At 45.4% G+C, this 19665-nt stretch overlaps 1 protein-coding gene across 1 annotated transcript; it reads right to left on the bottom strand.

The window, feature by feature from the left end:
* Window positions 1-7065: 7065 nt before the first annotated feature.
* LOC121585637 (cartilage-associated protein) lies at window positions 7066-19576 on the bottom strand. Its single transcript, XM_041901960.2, has 7 exons — window positions 18974-19576; window positions 18400-18549; window positions 10821-10992; window positions 10450-10578; window positions 10073-10218; window positions 8205-8288; window positions 7066-7558 (listed from the first exon to the last, which is right to left on the bottom strand). Exons 1-7 carry the CDS (start codon window positions 19430-19432, stop codon window positions 7514-7516), a joined length of 1185 nt encoding a protein of 394 aa, XP_041757894.1. The 5' UTR covers window positions 19433-19576; the 3' UTR covers window positions 7066-7513.
* Window positions 19577-19665: the final 89 nt, after the last annotated feature.

Below are 19665 nucleotides of genomic sequence, written 5' to 3'. Positions count from 1 at the left end.
ACAACATGCCTACCACTTTGAAGATGCAAAATAATTTTTTTTGTGAAACAAACAAGAAATAAGACAAAAAAACAGAGAACTTGAGTGTGCATAACTATTCGCCCCCCACAGCAAAAACATCCCCACAGCATGCTGCCACCACCATGCTTCACTGTGGGGATGGTGTTCCCGTGGTGATGAGAGGTGTTTGGTTTGCGCCAGACATAGCATTTCTTTCATGGCCAAAAAGCTCAATTTTAGTCTCATCTGACCAGAGTACCTTCTTCCATATGTTTGGGGATTCTCCCACATACGTGTTTGCTTATTTTTTTCTTTAAGCAATGGCTTTTTTCTGGCCACTCTTCCGTAAAGCCTAGCTCTGTGGAGCTTTGCAGCTCCTTCAGGGTTATCTTTGGTCTCTTTGTTGCCTCCCTGATTAATGCCTTCCTTGCCTGATCCGTGAGTTTTGGTGGGCGGCCCTCTCTTGGCAGGTTTGTTGTGGTGCCATATTCTTTCAATTTTTTAATAATGGATTTAATGGTGCTCCGTGGGATGTTCAAAGTTTCTGATATTTTTTTATAACCCAACCCTGATCTGTACTTCTCCACAACTTTGTCCCTGTCCTGTTTGGAGAGCTCCTTGGTCTTCATGGTGCCGCTTGTGTGACGAGTACTGAGGATACGAAGAGGTAGGACGCAGACGCAGGAATCAACTATGTAAAGGTTTACTTAACACTGAGCAAGAGAACAACAGAGAGCGAGTACACAACAAGACACTAACAATCACACACAACACAACACTGAACAGTCCAGGGCTATATAGGGGTGGTGATGTGATGATGAGGTGCAGGTGTGCTGGAAGTGATTAGGGTGCGTTGGGTTTCCATTCCGGTGTTGCCGAGGTGGTGTGCTCAGACCGGTGGCTCAGTAGACCGGCGAATCAGAGCGCCGGAGGGGAGCAACGGGAGGAGACGTGACAGCTTGCTTGGTGGTGCCCCTTGCTTAGTGGTGTTGCAGACTCTGGGGCCTTTCAGAACAGGTGTATATATACTGAGATCATGTGACAGATCATGTGACACTTAGATTGCACACAGGTGGACTTTATTTAACTAATTATGTGACTTCTGAAGGTAATTGGTTGCACCAGATCTTATTTAGGGGTTCATAGCAAAGGGGGTGAATACATATGCACGCACCACTTATCCATATTTATTTGTTATAGTTTTTTTAAACAAGTTATTTTTTTCATTTCACTTCACCAATTTTGACTATTTTGTGTATGTCCATTACATGAAATCCAAATAAAAATCAATTTAAATTACAGGTTGTAATGCAACAAAATAGGAAAAATGCCAAGAGGGATAAATACTTTTGGAAGGCACTGTAAATACTATGCATGCCAGTCTCTCTTGGCTAAGAGTTGAGGAGAGACTGACTGCATCACTTCTTCTTTTTATAAGAAACATTAATGTGTTGAAAATCCCAAATTGTTTGCATTATCAACTTACGCACAGCTCTGACACACACACTTACCCCACCAGACATGCCACCAGGGGTCTTTTCACAGTCCCCAAATCCAGAACAAATTCAAGAAAGCGTACAGTATTATATACAGTGAGGGAAAAAAGTATTTGATCCCCTGCTGATTTTGTACGTTTGCCCACTGACAAAGAAATTATCCGTCTATAATTTTAATGGTAGGTTTATTTGAACAGTGAGAGACAGAATAACAACAAAAAAAACCAGAAAAACGTATGTCAAAAAATGTTATAAATTGGTTTGCATTTTAATGAGGGAAATAAGTATTTGACCCCTCTGCAAAACATGACTTAGTACTTGGTGGCAAAACCCTTGTTGGCAATCACAGAGGTCAAACATTTCTTGTAGTTGGCCACCAGGTTTGCACACATTTCAGGAGGGATTTTTTCCCACTCCTCTTTGCAGATCTTCTCCAAGTCATTAAGGTTTCAAGGCTGACGTTTGGCAACTCAACCTTCAGCTCCCTCCACCGATTTTCTATGGGATTAAGGTCTGGAGACTGTCTAGGCCCCTCCAGGACCTTAATGTGCTTCTTCTTGAGCCACTCCTTTGTTGCCTTGGCCATGTGCTTTGGGTCATTGTCATGCTGGAATACCCATTCACGACCCATTTTCAATGCCCTGGCTGAGGGAAGGAGGTTCTCACCCAAGATTTGACGGTACATGGCCCTGTCCATCGTCCCTTTGATGTGGTAAAGTTGTCCTGTCCCCTTAGCAGAAAAACACCCCCAAAGCATAATGTTTCCACCTCCATGTTTGACGGTGGGGATGGTGTTCTTGGGGTCATAGGCAGCATTCCTCCTCCTCCAAACACGGCGAGTTGAGTTGATGCCAAAGAGCTCGATTTTGGTCTCATCTGACCACAACACTTTCACCCAGTTCTCCTCTGAATCATTCAGATGTTCATTGGCAAACTTCATACGGGCATGTATATGTGCTTTCTTGAGCAGGGGGACCTTGCGGGCGCTGCAGGATTTCAGTCCTTCACGGCGTAGTGTGTTACCAATTGTTTTCTTGGTGACTATGGTCCCAGCTGCCTTGAGATCATTGACAAGATCCTCCCGTGTAGTTCTGGGCTGATTCCTCACCGTTCTCATGATCATTGCAACTCCACGATGTGAGATCTTGCATGGAGCCCCAGGCCGAGGGAGATTGACAGTTATTTTGTGTTTCTTCCATTTGCGAATAATCGCACCAACTGTTGTCACCTTCTCACCAAGCTGCTTGGCAATGGTTTTGTAGCCCATTCCAGCCTTGTGTAGGTCTACAATCTTGTCCTTGACATCCTTGGAGAGCTCTTTGGTCTTGGCCATGGTGGAGAGTTTGGAATCTGATTGATTGATTGCTTCTGTGGACAGGTGTCTTTCATACAGGTAACAAGATGAGATTAGGAGCACTCCCTTTAAGAGTGTGCTCCTAATCTCAGCTCGTTACCTGTATAAAAGACACCTGGGAGCCAGAAATCTTTCTGATTGAGAGGGGGTCAAATACTTATTTCCCTCATTAAAATGCAAAACAATTTATAACATTTTTGACATGCGTTTTTCTGGATTTTTTTGTTGTTATTCTGTCTCTCACTGTTCAAGTAAACCTACCATTAAAATTATAGACTGATCATTTCTTTGTCAGTGGGCAAACGTACAAAATCAGCAGGGGATCAAATACTTTTTTCCCTCACTGTAGAGCCATTATTGCATGGAACTCCGTTCCATCTCATATTGCTCAAATAAACAGCAAACCTGGTTTCAAAAAACAGATAAAGCAACACCTCGTGGCACAACGCCTCTCCCCTATTTGACCTAGATAGTTTGTGTATATGTATTGATATGTAGGCTACATGTGCCTTTAAAAAATGTATGTAATTCTGTCCTTGAGATGTTCTTGTCTATTAATGTTCTGTACTATGTCATGTTTCATGTTTTGTGTGGACCCCAGGAAGAGTAGCTGCTGCTTTTGCAACAGCTAATGGGGATCCTAATAAAATACCAAATACCAAATGGTAGACGTCCTTCCTAATAACAATGCCCCCCATCCTGCTGATTTGAGCTGCTGAATCGTATTTGCACTTGACTGTATTTATTGATGAGAAAGTGAACTTGCCATTAGCGGGGATGCTGCTTTGCGATCTATTGCCTAGGACAGTGCTCTCCAACCCTGTTCGTGGAGAGCTACCATCCTGTAGGTTTTCACTCCAACCCTAATCTAGCTCATCTGATTCAATAAATAGCTGGTTGATCAACTGAATCAGGTTACTTACAACTGTGGTTGGACCGAAAACCTACAGGAAGGTAGCTCTCCAGGACCAGGGCTGGAGAGCCCTGACCTAGGACATAAACAGCCAGCCAGGGTTTCATTAAATAAGCTATAGGCACAATACTTTTTATTGCACATAGGCCTAATTAAACTGATGCGATGTTCAACTTCAATTCACTGGCACTATGAAGAATAGCTTTGCCATACAGTGAGGGAAAAAAGTATTTGATCCCCTGCTGATTTTGTACTTTTGCCCACTGACAAAGACATGATCAGTCTATAATTTTAATGGTAGGTTTATTTGAACAGTGAGAGACAGAATAGGGGGCGCGTGTGACCCCGTGGAACATGCTTTTTTTTTGCCGCAGGGAGTAGGTTTTTTTTGCACCGAACAAGAGCACACAGCACAGAGCAGGAGATATGAAGTGCAGATAACAAACCCTTAAGAGACACCATGGAAAAATATTTAACAGGGATGAAAAGAAAGGCGGAGAGAGACGGAGATAATGAGACAAACGTAAGTCTCCCGAAAGCTAAGACGAGGAAATATGACGAAGCGTATGTAGCGCTTGGCTTCACAGTGACTACGGTGGGAGACGAGGAAAGACCGGTATGTTTACTGTGTCTAAAAATGTTGGCAGCGGACAGCATGAAGCCAAATATATTAAGGCGTCACTTAAAGACATTACACCCCAATCACGCTTAAGCCGCTTGAGTTTTTTCAGCGAAAACGTGCAGAATATTGCCAACAATCGTCCCGCTTTGTGAATGCTACTTCAGTGAACCAGCGAGCACTGTTAGCATCATATAAGGTGGCGTACCAAATTGCTCAGTGCAACAAAAAAAACTCCATAGCAGAGGAGCTGATACTGCCTGCAGCATTAGACATGGTCTCTGTCATGCTGGATGACGCAAGTGCTGCAAAAATAAAAAACTATCCCTCTGTCCAATGATACTGTCGCCAGACGTATAAATGACATTGCTAACGATCTTAAAGAACAGCTGGTAGATAAACTCAAAGACAAACGTTTTGCCTTACAGTTCGATGAAGCAACTGACAGCAACAAAGACTGTTTGTTTATCGCTTATGTACGTTTTGACATGACAAACTCCCTGTGTGAGGATCTACTTTTTTGTAAATATGTCAGAGACAGAGCCACAGCTGAAGAGCTATTCAAAATGCTGAACTGCTTCCTGACTGAGAATGGGCTAAAGTGGGAGAACTGCATTGGTGTTTGCAGTGATGGTGCACAGACCATGGCAGGGATGAGAAAAGGACTTCGGGCACTCATCAAGAAGGCCTCACCTAATGCTGAGTGGACACACTGTGTTATACACAGAGAAGCACTGGCATCAAGGCACCTTTCCTCTGAATTAAGTGAGGTTATGACTGACATTGTAGGTGTAGTCAATTTTATAAAGACCAGACCACTAAAAACAAGAGTCTTCTCTGCTATCTGTGAGGAGATGGGAGCTGAACATCAAGCTGTGCTGTTTCACAGTGAAGCAAGGTGGCTGTCACGAGGAAAAGTATTGTCCTGAGTTTTTGAGCTCAGAGAGCAGATAAGAATGTTTTCGGAGCAGGAGCACAAGTATGACCTCGCAGAAAAATTTAGTGATGAGAACTTCCTGGCAAAGCTGGCCTACCTGAGTGATATATTTGGAAAGCTAAATGAACTAAATCTACAGCTTCAAGGGAAAGATAAACACCTCCCTCAGGTCACAGACAAGATCAGCTCTTTCACTCGAAAGCTTGCAATGTGGGGCAGGCAACTTGATGAAGGAAATACTGATTCATTTGAGACCCTGCATGAATTTGTTGACACTACTGACTATGATGCCACCTCAGTGATTCCATATATTAAGGAGCATATTTCATCACTGATGGGATTCTTTAAAAAGTACTTCCCTGAAAACAGTTCCCAATATGACTGGGTGAGAGATCCATTCAATGCACCAGCTCCAACTGGTTTCAGCTCTGCAGAGGACCAGTTCATTGATATGACGTCTGACTCCACATTGAGAATGAGGTTCACATCACAGACACTGAGTGAATTCTGGCTGAGTGTAGAGAGGCAGTATCCACTCTTAGGGCAGAGGGCCATGGGCATTCTTTTTCCTTTTGCAACATCTTATCTTTGTGAGACTGGCTTCTCTGCTGTTGCTGCACTGAAGACCAAGTACAGGTCCCAGCTAAACATTCAGCAGGAGCTGAGAGTTGCAGTATCATGCTTCAAACCCTGCTTCGAAAAGCTGTGCACTGCAAAACGTGCTCATTGTAGCCATTAATCCTGACTTCCTCATTTTGATTTTTAAAAAATCAGCACAAATTGTTTTATTCATTTTTGTTTTATAGGTCAAAGTGTTTAATATATTGTGCTCCTGAGTTAATGTTGCTGATCAATTTGAATTTATTATTATTTACTGATTATATTTTATTTAATTTTTTCAGTATCAGATGGTCAAAAAATATTTACAGTTTAAATAAGGATTTTAAATTGTTTTTTAATTTCAGGCAAATTGATGCACTTTAAGTATTTTCTGTTACAGACTAAAAAACAATGTTAATAAAGTTATTCTTTGTTGTAAGTTGATCTATATTTCTTTCTTTTTTTGTTTTCTTTAATGTTAATAAGGATACAATGTTATGCAGAGGTGTACTTATAACAATTTTATAGACAAATTATACTATTTACAGTCGCGGCGGAGAGTTGGGGGGCGCGAAATGTTTACTTCTTCCTAGGGGGGGCGTAACAGAAAATAATTGAGAAGCACTGTTGTGGAGTAACTGATTACAAAAAAACGGTAACTGTAATCAGTTACATTACCAGAAAACATGTTGTAATCAGATTACATATACAGTACTTTAAAAAAACGGAATGATTACTTATTGGATTACTTATACATTCAGATGATACCTTTCTGTTTTTTCAATGACATTCAATTCCGCATTGAAAAAGTAGCAAGTTTAAGTTTGTTCCACCTGAGCGACTCTGACCACAAGTCGGAGACCACTATGACACACCAAATGTGTTTGATGGATTATTTTTGTCTTCTTCTAACGCCTCTTAATGGGAAAGTAATCCAAAAGTAACTGGAAATAATCTGATTACGTTACTTAGTTTGGGTAATCAAAAAATTACTTTACTGATTACATTTTGGGACAGGTAAATAGTAACTCTAACAGATTACATTTGTGTGTGTGTGTAGTCAAGCTTTCTATTCTCCTCTATTCTCTGTCACTATGACTTTAATAACATCATACTAAACAGAAAGCAATGATCACTAAAGAGGGCTTGGTTTCACCATGTGATTTTATTGTTAAAGAACCATGTGAATATCTTTATATCTTTCCTTGTAAGACAGTGAACAGTTTGATTAAAAACATGGACAATAGACAGAGGGGAGTGAACATACATAACAGAGAATGGCCACATTATTATTTTTATCATTATCATCACCAATTTAATACCACAATATCAATCACTGTCCGTACCTCTGCACTGTACATGTTAGTGCACATGATCCAGAACTATTAAAAAAAACATTATTTAAAAGGTCATATTAAATGCACATAAAATTATCCAACTACTTTTAGCCAATCAGAGCCTCCGGAACCTCCGAATAAATACGACCCAGTGGGAGGAGCCAAGGCCCGGCGGCATGCTGGGAAAACCTGCCGTCGCTTGTTTCTGTCATTTAGTTCAGACTTTTCTTTCTTTCTCTATATCTTTTTTTCCTTCTTTATTTTCCATCCAGGAACTCATCTAGAAACTCCATCACTTCCCCCTGTACACACACATCACAGAGTTAGTATTGAACCTGAAGACTGTAACCAGGGGGAACCATTCTCTATGGTTTCCTGATGGATATGCAGTGTAAATAAAGACTAACTACACTCTGATCAGACAGAGCCACCAATTGGGTCTCCAGTTCCAGTCCTGGGGAACTACTGGGTGTACAGGTTTCAGTTCCAGACCTGCTCTAACACACCTGATTTAGCTAATCAAGGTCCTGATGAACAGCTGATTAGTGTGTTAGAGTTGGGCTGGCGCAAAATCCTGCAGTAGAGTGGTTCTCCAGGAGGAGGATTGGCCACTCTTATCTAGAGACGAGTCATGCTGCCCCCAAGTTAACAACTCTGGTACTACATCTATGTTGTTGTGAGTGAGCAGCATGTGAGTGATCAGCGCCTCCCTGTGGTGAGGTCGGATACGGCAGTCTGGTAAACACTGGTCACATTGTACTGCTGGACACAGGTCATGTGATCTGAGAAGAATCTGGGGGTTTTCACTAGTTTACAGAAAGGTTACACAGAGAGCCCTGCTAAGAACCAAGACCCACTTCTGGACACATGTACTGTAAGACCCAACTATAGTGACACTAGAGACACAAATGGAGACACACACACTCTCTCTCTCACACACACACGTACCTCGTCATCGCTCGCTAGGTGTTGTCTGGAGAACTCCAGCATCTCTAGCTGCATGGTGGTCTGGTTCAAGTACCGTACTGCCTCCTAAAACACACACAAAACACGTCAGATCAACATCGACAAACAAACCCAGATGAAGACCTCAGCATTCAGTCAACTGGTTAAAACAACAATCAATGACATGGGCCAAATAACCTGCATGCGGAGATACTGGACACGCATGCAGTATGTGTGTGTGCGTGTGTGCTGAAATATGTCTGTATGATACAGTGAGGGAAAAAAGTATTTGATCCCCTGCTGATTTTGTACGTTTGCCCACTGACAAAGACATGATCAGTCTATAATTTTAATGGTAGGTTTATTTGAACAATGAGAGACAGAATAAAAACAAAGAAATCCTGAAAAACGCATGTTAAAAATGTTATAAATTGATTTGCATTTTAATGAGGGAAATAAGTATTTGACACCTCTGCAAAACATGACTTAGTACTTGGTGGCAAAACACTTGTTGGCAATCACAAAGGTCAGACGTTTCTTGTAGTTGGCCACCAGGTTTGCACACATCTCAGGAGGGATTTTGTTCCACTCCTCTTTGCAGATCTTCTCCAAGTCATTGGCAACTCGAACCTTCAGCTCCCTCCACGGATTTTCTATGGGATGAAGGTCTGGAGACTGGCTAGGCCACTCCAGGACCTTAATGTGCTTCTTCTTGAGCCACTCCTTTGTTGCCTTGGCCGTGTGTTTTGGGTCATTGTCATGCTGGAATACCCATCTACGACCCATTTTCAATGCCCTGGCTGAGGGAAGGAGGTTCTCACCCAAGATTTGACGGTACATGGCCCCGTCCATCGTCCCTTTGATGCGGTGAAGTTGTCCTGTCCCCTTAGCAGAAAAACACCCCCAAAGCATAATGTTTCCACCTCCATGTTTGACTGTGGGGATGGTGTTCTTGGGGTCATAGGCAGCATTCCTCCTCCTCCAAACACGGCGAGTTGAGTTGATGCCAAAGAGCTCGATTTTGGTCTCATCTGACCACAACACTTTCACCCAGTTCTCCTCTGAATCATTCAGATGTTCATTGGCAAACTTCAGACAGCCCTGTATATGTGCTTTCTTGAGCAGGGGGACCTTGCGGGCGCTGCAGGATTTCAGTCCTTCACGGCGTAGTGTGTTACCAATTGTTTTCTTGGTGACTATGGTCCCAGCTGCCTTGTGATCATTGACAAGATCCTCCCGTGTAGTTCTGGGCTGATTCCTCACCGTTCTCATGATCATTGCAACTCCACGAGGTGAGATCTTGCATGGAGCCCAAGGCCGAGGGAGATTGACAGTTATTTTGTGTTTCTTCCATTTGCAAATAATCGCACCAACTGTTGTCACCTTCTCACCAAGCTGCTTGGCGATGGTTTTGTAGCCCATTCCAGCCTTGTGTACGTTTACAATCTTGTCCCTGACATCCTTGGAGAGCTCTTTGGTCTTGGCCATGGTGGAGAGTTTGGAATCTGATTGATTGCTTGCTTCTGTGGAGAGGTCTTTTATACAGGTAACAAACTGAGATTAGGAGCACTCCCTTTAAGAGTGTGTTCCTAATCTCAGCTCGTTACCTGTATAAAAGACACCTGGGAGCCAGAAATCTTTCTGATTGAGAGGGGGTCAAATACTTATTTCCCTCATTAAAATGCAAAACAATTTATAACATTTTTGACATGCGTTTTTCTGGATTTTTTTGTTGTTATTCTGTCTCTCACTGTTCAAATAAACCTACCATTAAAATTATAGACTGATAATTTCTTTGTCAGTGGGCAAACGTACAAAATCAGTAGGGGATCAAATACTTTTTTCCCTCACTGTATGTGTGTGTGTCTTACCGATCTAGGTAGGAAATCTTCGTCGCTGAGTCCGTATTTGTCTCTGTGGTACTGGTAATACACCACGTTGTTCTTCATCACCTCATCACTGGGGTCAAACAACATGTAGCTGGTTACACAGGGAACCGCGTTCTTCAGGTCATTCACTGGGGGGGCAATGACAGAGTCAGTGTGTGTGTGTGTGTGTGTGTGTGTGTGTGTGTGTGTGTGTGTGTGTATAACCACATAGAACACAGAAGTCCTAAATATACATGTTTGTAATAATAATGTAGTAACGTACTCACTCGTGTCATAAGACTGATATAACACATGCATGTGTAATAATAACAGTTATAACAGTTGTATATGTAATAGCAATGCAGTAATATGACACTCACGTTTGTAATAGGCGAACTGTAGGTAGTGGTACATGGTTGCTACAAACTTCTCTACGATGAATCCTCCAACCACAGGAGTCAGCTCTGCCTCACACCTCACCTTCCTCTCCAACACCTCTGTGTAGTGGTCTGGGAGGGAGAGGGGGGAGGAGGAATGGGAGAGATAGAAGAGGTGTCGGGGGGGGGGATTTATCATCATGAGTGACCTGTTCAAGATGATCAACAGAAATCATAAATCAACACTGCCCAAACTAAAATCTATTGGTCTAAATCAACCTTTGGACAGGTAAAAATCTCTGTGTTGGACTGGTAAAAGACATGGAGGGATAGGCTAGCCTGAGATGGAGAGGTTGAAAGAAAGATAGACTCACCAGCAATGGAGGGGTAGAAGTCTTTGAAGTCTTTAACCTCCCTGGCTCCTTCTGAAGCAGCCAGACATTCGTCGTAGACCTTGAAGAAATCCCTGAGAGCCAGCTCCATGTCTGACACTGAGGTACGGTAGTTATCACCGTTATACGCCCGCACTGCTCGCACAAACAACGTCTGGAACAACAACACACACACATTGATACAGAAACACAACATAAATGTTATCTAGATTAGACCAGATTTATTTCACCAGAGCAGAACCTGTATCTGTGCAGCACTTCAGAGCTCCCTAACCCAGCCCAACTGAGACCTCAGCCAATTATCCTTTTGAGAAAGTGGCTAAGGTACAGTTGAAGTCGGAAGTTTACATACACCTTAGCCAAATACATTTAAACTCTGTTTTTAACAATTCCTGACATTTAATCCTAGTAAAAATTCCGTGTCTTAGGTCAGTTAGGATCACCACTTTATTTTAAGAACGTGAAATGTCCGAATAATAGTAGAGAGAATGGTTTATTTCAGCTTTTATTTATTTAATCATATTCCCAGTGTTAGGCCTACTGCTGCTAGGTAGCTCTCTCTCTGCTCTTCCCCTCCCCTCTGTCTGTCCTTGATTGCAGGAGTGAAGTCTGGTGTGCGGGAGTCAGGGTTCCAGCTGCAGATCATTACCATAATCACCTCAGCCTTTAAGACCCGGTCAAACTTGCCACTCATCGTCAGATCATAGTCAAGACGACCATGTTAGTCTCGCTGCCGACTCAACCTGTTTGTTTTCGCTCTTTGTGTTTTTTGGCCTGTTCTATTTACTTTTCTCCTGTGCCACAGATTATTGGAACCTGACTCCTGCCTCCGCTTCACTCCTGCCACCACCATCCTGCTTTCCACTACCGGACCTCCCTTTTGGACTCACCACGGACACTAGGACATTACGGTACCACACCTGCTCTGACCTGGATCTGTTACCCTCCCTGTAACCTGGACTTGCTCTTCCCCTATTATTGGAAACCTGGACAAATTGAACATTGTAAATAAACCTGTTAAACCTTCTCTGGCTCGGTGTAGTTGTCTGCATTTGGGTTCAAATCCAGTTTAATCATGACAGTATGATCTGACCATGATGAACCCAGCAGACTGTAGCTCGGATACTAACCCAGAGTGCACTCAAATTCGGACTGCCATAGCCAATCAGGGCATTTTACTTGGCCAACATGATACTTTGTTTAAGACTATTTCTGAGAACAGTCAGATGCTGTTTAATCAGATTCAATTACTCACCCATCAAGTGTCTGTCCTTACTACCCAAATTAATAATGCACCCCTCGTTCATGGCATACAAACTGCTCCTCCAGCCCAGATCAGAGAGCCTTTTGTTCCTGCTCCAGAGCGCTATGACGGGAACATGGGAACCTGTGGTGATTTTTTGACTCAATGCTCGCTAGTCTTTGAACAACAGCCCCTCACCTACGCCTCAGAGAGCCCGTATTGCCTACCTTATCAACTCTACTAGCGGTTCCGCTCGTTCCTGGAGATCCGCGGTCTGGGAGAGTCAGTCGGACATTTGCAACGCTTACGTTGCCTTCACCACTGAGATGAGGAAGGTTTTCGACCACCCCGTACGGGGCAAGGAGGCTGCTAAACGGTTGTTGTCTCTTCGGCAGGGGTCTCGCAGTGTGGCGGAGATGGCAGTGGAGTTTCGGACGTTAGCGGCAGTGAGTGGTTGGAATGACGAGGCATTACAAGGAGTGTTCATTAATGCTTTGTCTGAGACTTTGAAGGATGAATTGGTGTCATATGATGAATCGCCTACGCTGGATAACCTTATTTCACTCACCATCCGGTTGGATAATCGGATTCGGGAGCGCCGCCGGGAGAGGAGTGTTAGTTCCAAGCAACCTGTCTGTCGTCAACCAACTCCTCCCCGCCTCTTCCCTACGGAGAGGGCCGAGTCTTCCCGAGTCGATACTAGGAGCACTGAACCCGACGCCATGGAGGTGGGTCGTGCACGGTTGTCCTCAGAGGAGCGTGTACGTCGTATTCAGGTTCGGGCCTGCCTGTATTGTGGAGAAGCTGGTCATTTCGTTCCTTCCTGCCCAGTTCGTCCAGGAAAAGGGCCGGCTCATCATTAATGGGAGAGGTTTTGGTGAGCCGAACAGCGGATTCTTCCTCTTCTCCCCGCATTCTGCTCCAGGCATCCCTCCAGTGGCAGGTCCAGGATTTCCCTGTTAGTGCGCTGGTTGACTCTGGTGCCGATGAAAGCTTTTTGGATCGAGAGTTGGCTCAACAAATGGAGTTAGAGACTGTTCCTATGGACCGTCCGCTGCAGGCTAAGGGTCTAAATGGACAATTGTTGACCCGTATTACTCATCAGACTGTCCCTGTTTGTCTCAGTGTCGGGTAATCATCAGGAGAGCATTCAATTTCACATAATTGACTGCCCACAGACCCCCCTGGTCCTTGGTATCCCCTGGCTCATAAGACAGAATCCACACATTGATTGGGTGACAGGTAGAATTGTTTCATGGAGCACATTTTGTCATGTGAACTGTTTGTGTTCTGCTCAGACCCCTGCCAGCACTGTGCCTCAACCTCCACTGGAGTCCATGGATCTCTCTGCTGTTCCTGACGTGTATCATGACCTGGCATCCGTTTTCTGCAAACACAGGGCTACTTCTCTTCCACCTCACCGGCCATACGACTGCGCCATTGACCTCCAGCCAGGAGCCCCTCTCCCCAACAGTCGCCTGTACAATCTCTCCTGCCCGGAGACGGAGGCTATGGAGAACTACATGCGGGACTCCTTGGCGGCAGGTATTATTCGTCCTTCCTCGTCACCTGTAGGAGCGGGATTCTTTTTTGTTGGAAAGAAGGATAAGACCCTCAGACCCTGTATTGATTACCGTGGACTTAACAACATCACCATTAAGAACAAGTATTCTCTGCCTTTGATTAATTCTGCTTTTCCCCTCCTTCATGGTGCTGCCATCTTTACGAAACTGGATCTACGAAATGCGTATCACCTGGTGCGCATTCGTAAAGGTGATGAATGGAAGACTGCCTTCAACACACCCTTGGGACATTTTGAATATCTGGTCATGCATTTTGGTTTGTCTAATGCCCCTGCTGTTTTTCAGGCACTCGTGAATGATGTCCTTCGGGACATGTTGAATCGTTTTGTTTTTGTCTATCTGGATGATATCCTGATTTTCTCAGAGTCCTCCCAGGAACATGAACTGCATGTGCGCCAGGTGTTGCAAAGGTTGTTGGAGAACAAACTATTTGTGAAGATGGAGAAATGTGAATTTCATGTGTCTGAGACCTCTTTTTTGGGTTACATAATAGCTCAGGGGGAGTTGCGGATGGACCCAGCTAAGATCTCTGCAGTCACGGACTGGCCAGCCCCCTCCACCCGCAAACAACTTCAACGATTCCTGGGGTTTGCGAACTTCTACAGGAGGTTCATCAAGGACTACAGCCGCATTGCGGCACCACTCACCACTCTCACCTCCATCTCACTACCGTTCGCTTGGAATGAAGGGGCCGAATCAGCGTTCGAAGAACTGAAACATCGCTTCGCCTCGGCTCCCATTCTGATGCAGCCCAGACCCAGACCGCCAGTTTGTCGTGGAGGTGGATGCATCCGACACTGGGGTAGGTGCGGTGTTGTCACAACGTTCTCCTGAAGATAACAAACTGCATCCCTGCGCTTTTCTTTCACGGAAGCTTTCTCAGGCAGAGAGGAATTATGATGTTGGCAATCGTGAACTGCTCGCCGTTAAGCTGGCTCTCGAGGAGTGGCGGCATTGGTTGGAGGGGGCGGAACAACCCTTCATCGTTTGGACGGATCACAAGAATCTGGCATACATCCAGTCAGCTAAGCAGCTCAATCCCCGTCAAGCCAGGTGGGCATAATTTTTTGGGAGATTCAATTTTTCTCTGTCTTACCGTCCTGGGTCACGCAACGTCAAGCCTGACGCCCTGTCTCATGTTCATTCTGCTGTTGATACTGGTAGTAACCCTGAACCCATCTTGCCTCCTACCTGCAGTATTGCGGCCATTATATGTGACATCGAAGGGATTGTTAGACAGGCTCAACATCATCAAGCTGACCCTGGGAGCGGTCCTCCTAACCGGTTGTTTGTCCCTGAGTCTGTTCGCTCCCAGGTACTTCAGTGGGCTCACTCGTCTCCCCTTACCTGTCACCCTGGAGTTACTCGGACCCTTGACTTTGTGCGACGGAAGTTCTGGTGGCCCAGGATGGAGGCGGACACTCGAGCCTTCATTGCTGCTTGTACGGTATGTGCACGAAGTAAGAACTCCACCCAGGCCAGCGCTGGTCATCTACGACCTCTGCCAATACCCAGCCGGCCCTGGTCCCACATTGCTTTGGATTTTGTCACTGGACTTCCCCCTCGTCTGGAAAGACTGTCATTCTTACTGTGATTGATCGTTTTTCTAAGTTTGCTCATTTTTGGGCCCTACCTAAACTGCCCACTGCCAGAGAGACGGCTGATATTTTGGTGAACATGTGTTCCGCTCTCATGGTCTGCCCACTGATATTGTCTCTGACAGGGGTCCCCAGTTTGTCTCCCAGGTATGGAAAGCTTTCTGTAAAGCTTTGGGCATCACATCCAGCCTGTCCTCTGGATATCACCCCCAGACCAACGGGCAAACCGAGAGAGCGAACCAGGAGATGGAGACCACTCTCCGCTGTGTCACAGGGTCTAACCCTGGGTCTTGGAGCTCCATGCTCCCCTGGGTGGAATATGCTCATAACACCTTGACTAACGCTTCCTCTGGTTTGTCTCCCTTTCTGTGTGCTCTGGGTTATCAACCTCCCCTGTTCTCTTCTCAAGAGAGGGAACTGGCGGTACCCTCGGTGCAGTCCCACATGCGCCGCTGCTTCAAGGTCTGGAGGAAGGCCAGGGTAGCTCTGTCCCGAGCTTCGTCGTACATGCAGAGGCAAGCCAACCGTCACCGGTCCCAGGCTCCCGGTTACTCTCCTGGTCAAGAGGTATGGCTTAAGTCACGTGATCTTCCATTGAAAGTAGAATCTAAGAAGATGGCGCTGCGTTTTATAGGACCGTTCAAGATACTGTCTATTGTTAACCCCCTGCGCCGGTTAAACTACAGCTTCCTGCCTCCCTACGGGTTCATTCCACTTTTCATGTGTCCCAGATCAAGCCTGTGTCTGTCAGCCCTCTGTGCCCGCCCTCTCGTCCCCTCCTCCGCCCAGGATCGTGGGGTGGGGGTCCTGTCTACACTGTCCGGCGACTTCTGGATGTTCGCCGCCGGGTCGTGGTTTCCAGTACCTGGTGGATTGGGAGGGTTATGGTCCTGAGGAACGTTCCTGGGTGCCCAGGAGCTTCATTGTGGATCCTGCTCTGGTCCGTGAATTTCATCGGTTACATCCCGATAAACCCTGTCGGCCGCCAGGTGGCGTCCGTGAGAGGGGGGTACTGTTAGGCCTACTGCTGCTAGGTAGCTCTCTCTCTGCTCTTCCCTCCCCCTCTGTCTGTCCTTGATTGCAGGAGTGAAGTCTGGTGTGTGGGAGTCAGGGTTCCAGCTGCAGCTCATTACCATAATCACCTCAGCCTTTAAGACCCAGTCAAACTTGCCACTCAACGTCAGATCATAGTCAAGACGACCATGTTAGTCTCGCTGCCGACTCAACCTGTTTGTTTTCGCTCTTTGTGTTTTTTGGCCTGTTCTATTTACTTTTCTCCTGTGCCACAGATTATTGGAACCTGACTCCTGCCTCCGCTTCACTCCTGCCACCACCATCCTGCTTTCCACTACCGGACCTCCCTTTTGGACTCACCACGGACACTAGGACATTACGGTACCACACCTGCCTCTGACCTGGATCTGTTACCCTCCCTGTAACCTGGACTTGCTCTTCCCCTATTATTGGAAACCTGGACAAATTGAACATTGTAAATAAACCTGTTAAACCTTCTCTGGCTCGGTGTAGTTGTCTGCATTTGGGTTCAAATCCAGTTTAATCATGACACCCAGTGGGTCAGAAGTTTACATACACTCAATTAGTATTTGGTAGCATTGCCTTTAAATTGTTTAACTTGGGTCAAACGTTTCGGGTAGCCTTCCACAAGCTTCCCACAATAAGTTGGGTGAATTTTGGCACATTCCTCCTGACAGAGCTGGTGTAACTTAATCAGGTTTGTAGGCCTCCTTGCTCAATGTAGGCCTCCACAAATGTTCTATAGGATTGAGGTCAGGCCTTTGTGATGGCCACTCCAATACCTTGACTTTGTTGTCCTTAAGCCATTTTGCCACAACTTTGGAAGTATGCTTGGGCTCATTGTCCATTTGGAAGACTCATTTGCGACCAAGCTTTAACTTCCTGACTGATGTCTTGAGATGTTGCTTCAATATATCCACATAATTTTCCTTCCTCATGATGCCATCTATTTTGTGAAGTGCACCAGTCCGTCCTGCAGCAAAGCACCCCCACAGCCTGATGCTGCCACCCCTGTCCTTCACGGTTGATGGTGTTCTTCGGCTTGCAAGCAACCCCCTTTTCCTCCAAACATAACGAAGGTCATTATGGCCAAACAGTTCTATTTTTGTTTCATCAGACCAGAGGACATTTCTCCAAAAAGTACGATCTTTGTCCACATGTGCAGTTGCAAACAGTAGTCTGGCTTTTTATGGCGGTTTTGGAGCAGTGGCTTCTTCCTTGCTGAGCGACCTTTCAGCTTATGTCGACTTGTTTTACTGTGGATATAGATACTTTTGTACCTGTTTCCTCCAGCATCTTCACAAGGTCCTTTGCTGTTGTTCTGGGATTGATTTGCACTTTTCTCACCAAAGTACGTTCATCTCTAGGATACAGAACACGTCTCCTTCCTGAGCGGTATGACGGCTGCGTGGTACCATGGTGTTTATACTTGCGTACTATTGTTTGTACAGATGAACGTGGTACCTTCAGGCGTTTGGAAATTTCTCCCAAGGATGAACCAGACTTGTGGAGGTCTACAATAATTTTTCTGAGGTCTTGGCTGATTTCTTTAGATTTTCCCATGATGTCAAGCAAAGAGGCACTGAGTTTGAAGGTAGGCCTTGAAATACATCCACATGTACACCTCCAATTGATTCAATTGCCATGACATCATTTTCTGGAATTTTCCAAGCTGTTTAAAGGCACAGTCAACTTAGTGTATGTAAACTTCTGACCTACTGGAATTGTGATACGGTGAATTATAAGTGAAATAATCTGTCTGTAAACAATTGTTGGAAAAATTACTTGTGTCATGCACAAAGTAGATGTCCTAACCGACTTGCCAAAACTATAGTTTGTAAAAAAAGAAATTTGTGGAGTGGTTGAAAAACGAGTTTTAATTACTCAAACCTAAGTGTATGTAAACTTCCCACTTCAACTGTACATGTTTAGTCTTAGAGCTCTGAAAGCCTTTACATCCTCCTGTGACTTCAGTCTGGTCCCCTAACCACCTCTAACCCCACCCATGGAGAGAATTAGACCAGTTTATTCTTGATGTGCACGTGCGTGTTTGCACATGTGTGTATGCAAGTGTACGTGTGTGTACGCAAGTGAGTGTGTACCTCGTAGGACTTGGTCTCCAGGTCTGTGAGGTGTTCCTCAGCCCCAGGTAGACTCCTGTAGTAGGCCATGTTCCTCTGCATCATCTCATCATCAGGGTGCTTCAGGAGGAAGGTGTGGGCTGCAGACACTGCCTTGGCCAGGTTATCAGACTGGAGGAGAGAGGAGACAGTTATACACACACACAGGCTACTCATATAAAGTGAACAAAAGCACAGGACCCTCTTCCTTAGCTTAACCCCTCCCCCCATGTCGTGGCACGTATGATGGCCTCACAACCCCGCGAGAGAACACATTACTCAATAGAGTACAGTAGTATAACAGAGTGCAGAGGAGTGCCTGTTAATTACACAGTTCTAAAAGTTATTGAAAACACACACAATGTATTTTATCTAAAATACAAGTACTTCTTTATATACCAAATGCATTCAGCTATATTTGTTTTGAAAGACAGGCAGCTCGTCCAGAGATTTTGATCAACCCTCTCCAGCTCCATTGAAAATAAAGGTTAAATACAAAATAAATACTGCTGAGAGCAGCACTGATTTCACTCTCTCTCAAATTGATTTAACTCACTTTGAAGTAGGCGAACTGCAGGTATTTATAGGGTTCCCGTTTCTCGAATTCCTCCACGGTGTCGCGGCTGGGCATGGTCTGTCTGAAGGCAGGCAGCCCCTGTTTGCACCGCTTCAAACACTGCGCCCTCTTCATAACGTTACCGAACACACGCAGCTCCGGGAAGTCGGTAAACTTCTCCTCGTTGTCCAGCCGCACAGAGCTGCAGTTGAGGTTGCAGAAGGCCTCGCTGTCCCTGAGCAGCCGGTACAACCGGAGAGAGACCTCGAGATAGTCAACTGTCTCCTGCCATTTCTCTCCGGTGTACTGGTCCAGCGCGTATTTATACGCGGAGTCTAACGGCATTAGTTCATGACGCGGAAAACTCCTGAAGCTGTATTTCTCGTATTGACAGAAGACTATTGTAACGGAAACCGCGAATAGAAGCAGAGAGATTAGCGGAGTGCTGGAGGTTGCCATCTTTAGTTTCTGGGTAGAGGTGGGACGGCTGGGCTAAACAACGTCTCTACTCTATTCTGCTCTCTGTGCAGTGTGTGGGTGGGACAGGGACCGCCTCTACCCCCACCACGTATCCGGACACAACTCTCCCTCCCCTGGCTACTCTGGGCAGGGTGACGGGGTGAGGGGGTGGCGAACCACCGGGGCTCGGTGCACCTCCCCCTAAATCAGTGCTGTTCTAGAGATATCTGCGA

The sequence above is a fragment of the Coregonus clupeaformis genome, unplaced genomic scaffold (genome assembly GCF_020615455.1).
Source record: "Coregonus clupeaformis isolate EN_2021a unplaced genomic scaffold, ASM2061545v1 scaf1966, whole genome shotgun sequence".
Classification (NCBI taxonomy): Eukaryota; Metazoa; Chordata; class Actinopteri; order Salmoniformes; family Salmonidae; genus Coregonus; species Coregonus clupeaformis.
Note: the sequence above shows the minus strand (reverse complement) of the source record. Positions and strands in the feature narration are given on the sequence as shown.

Excerpts from the sequence above, each read along its gene's own strand:
- LOC121585637 (XM_041901960.2), bottom strand. The coding sequence starts at position 19,432 with ATGGCAACCTCCAGCACTCCGCTAATCTCTCTGCTTCTATTCGCGGTT. Across the intron at positions 18,550-18,973 it reads TGCAGTTCGCCTACTTCAAA|TCTGATAACCTGGCCAAGGC; the intron begins GTGAGTTAAATC and ends TCTCTCCTCCAG. Across the intron at positions 10,219-10,449 it reads ACAGTTCGCCTATTACAAAC|TGAATGACCTGAAGAACGCG; the intron begins GTGAGTGTCATA and ends TTGCCCCCCCAG.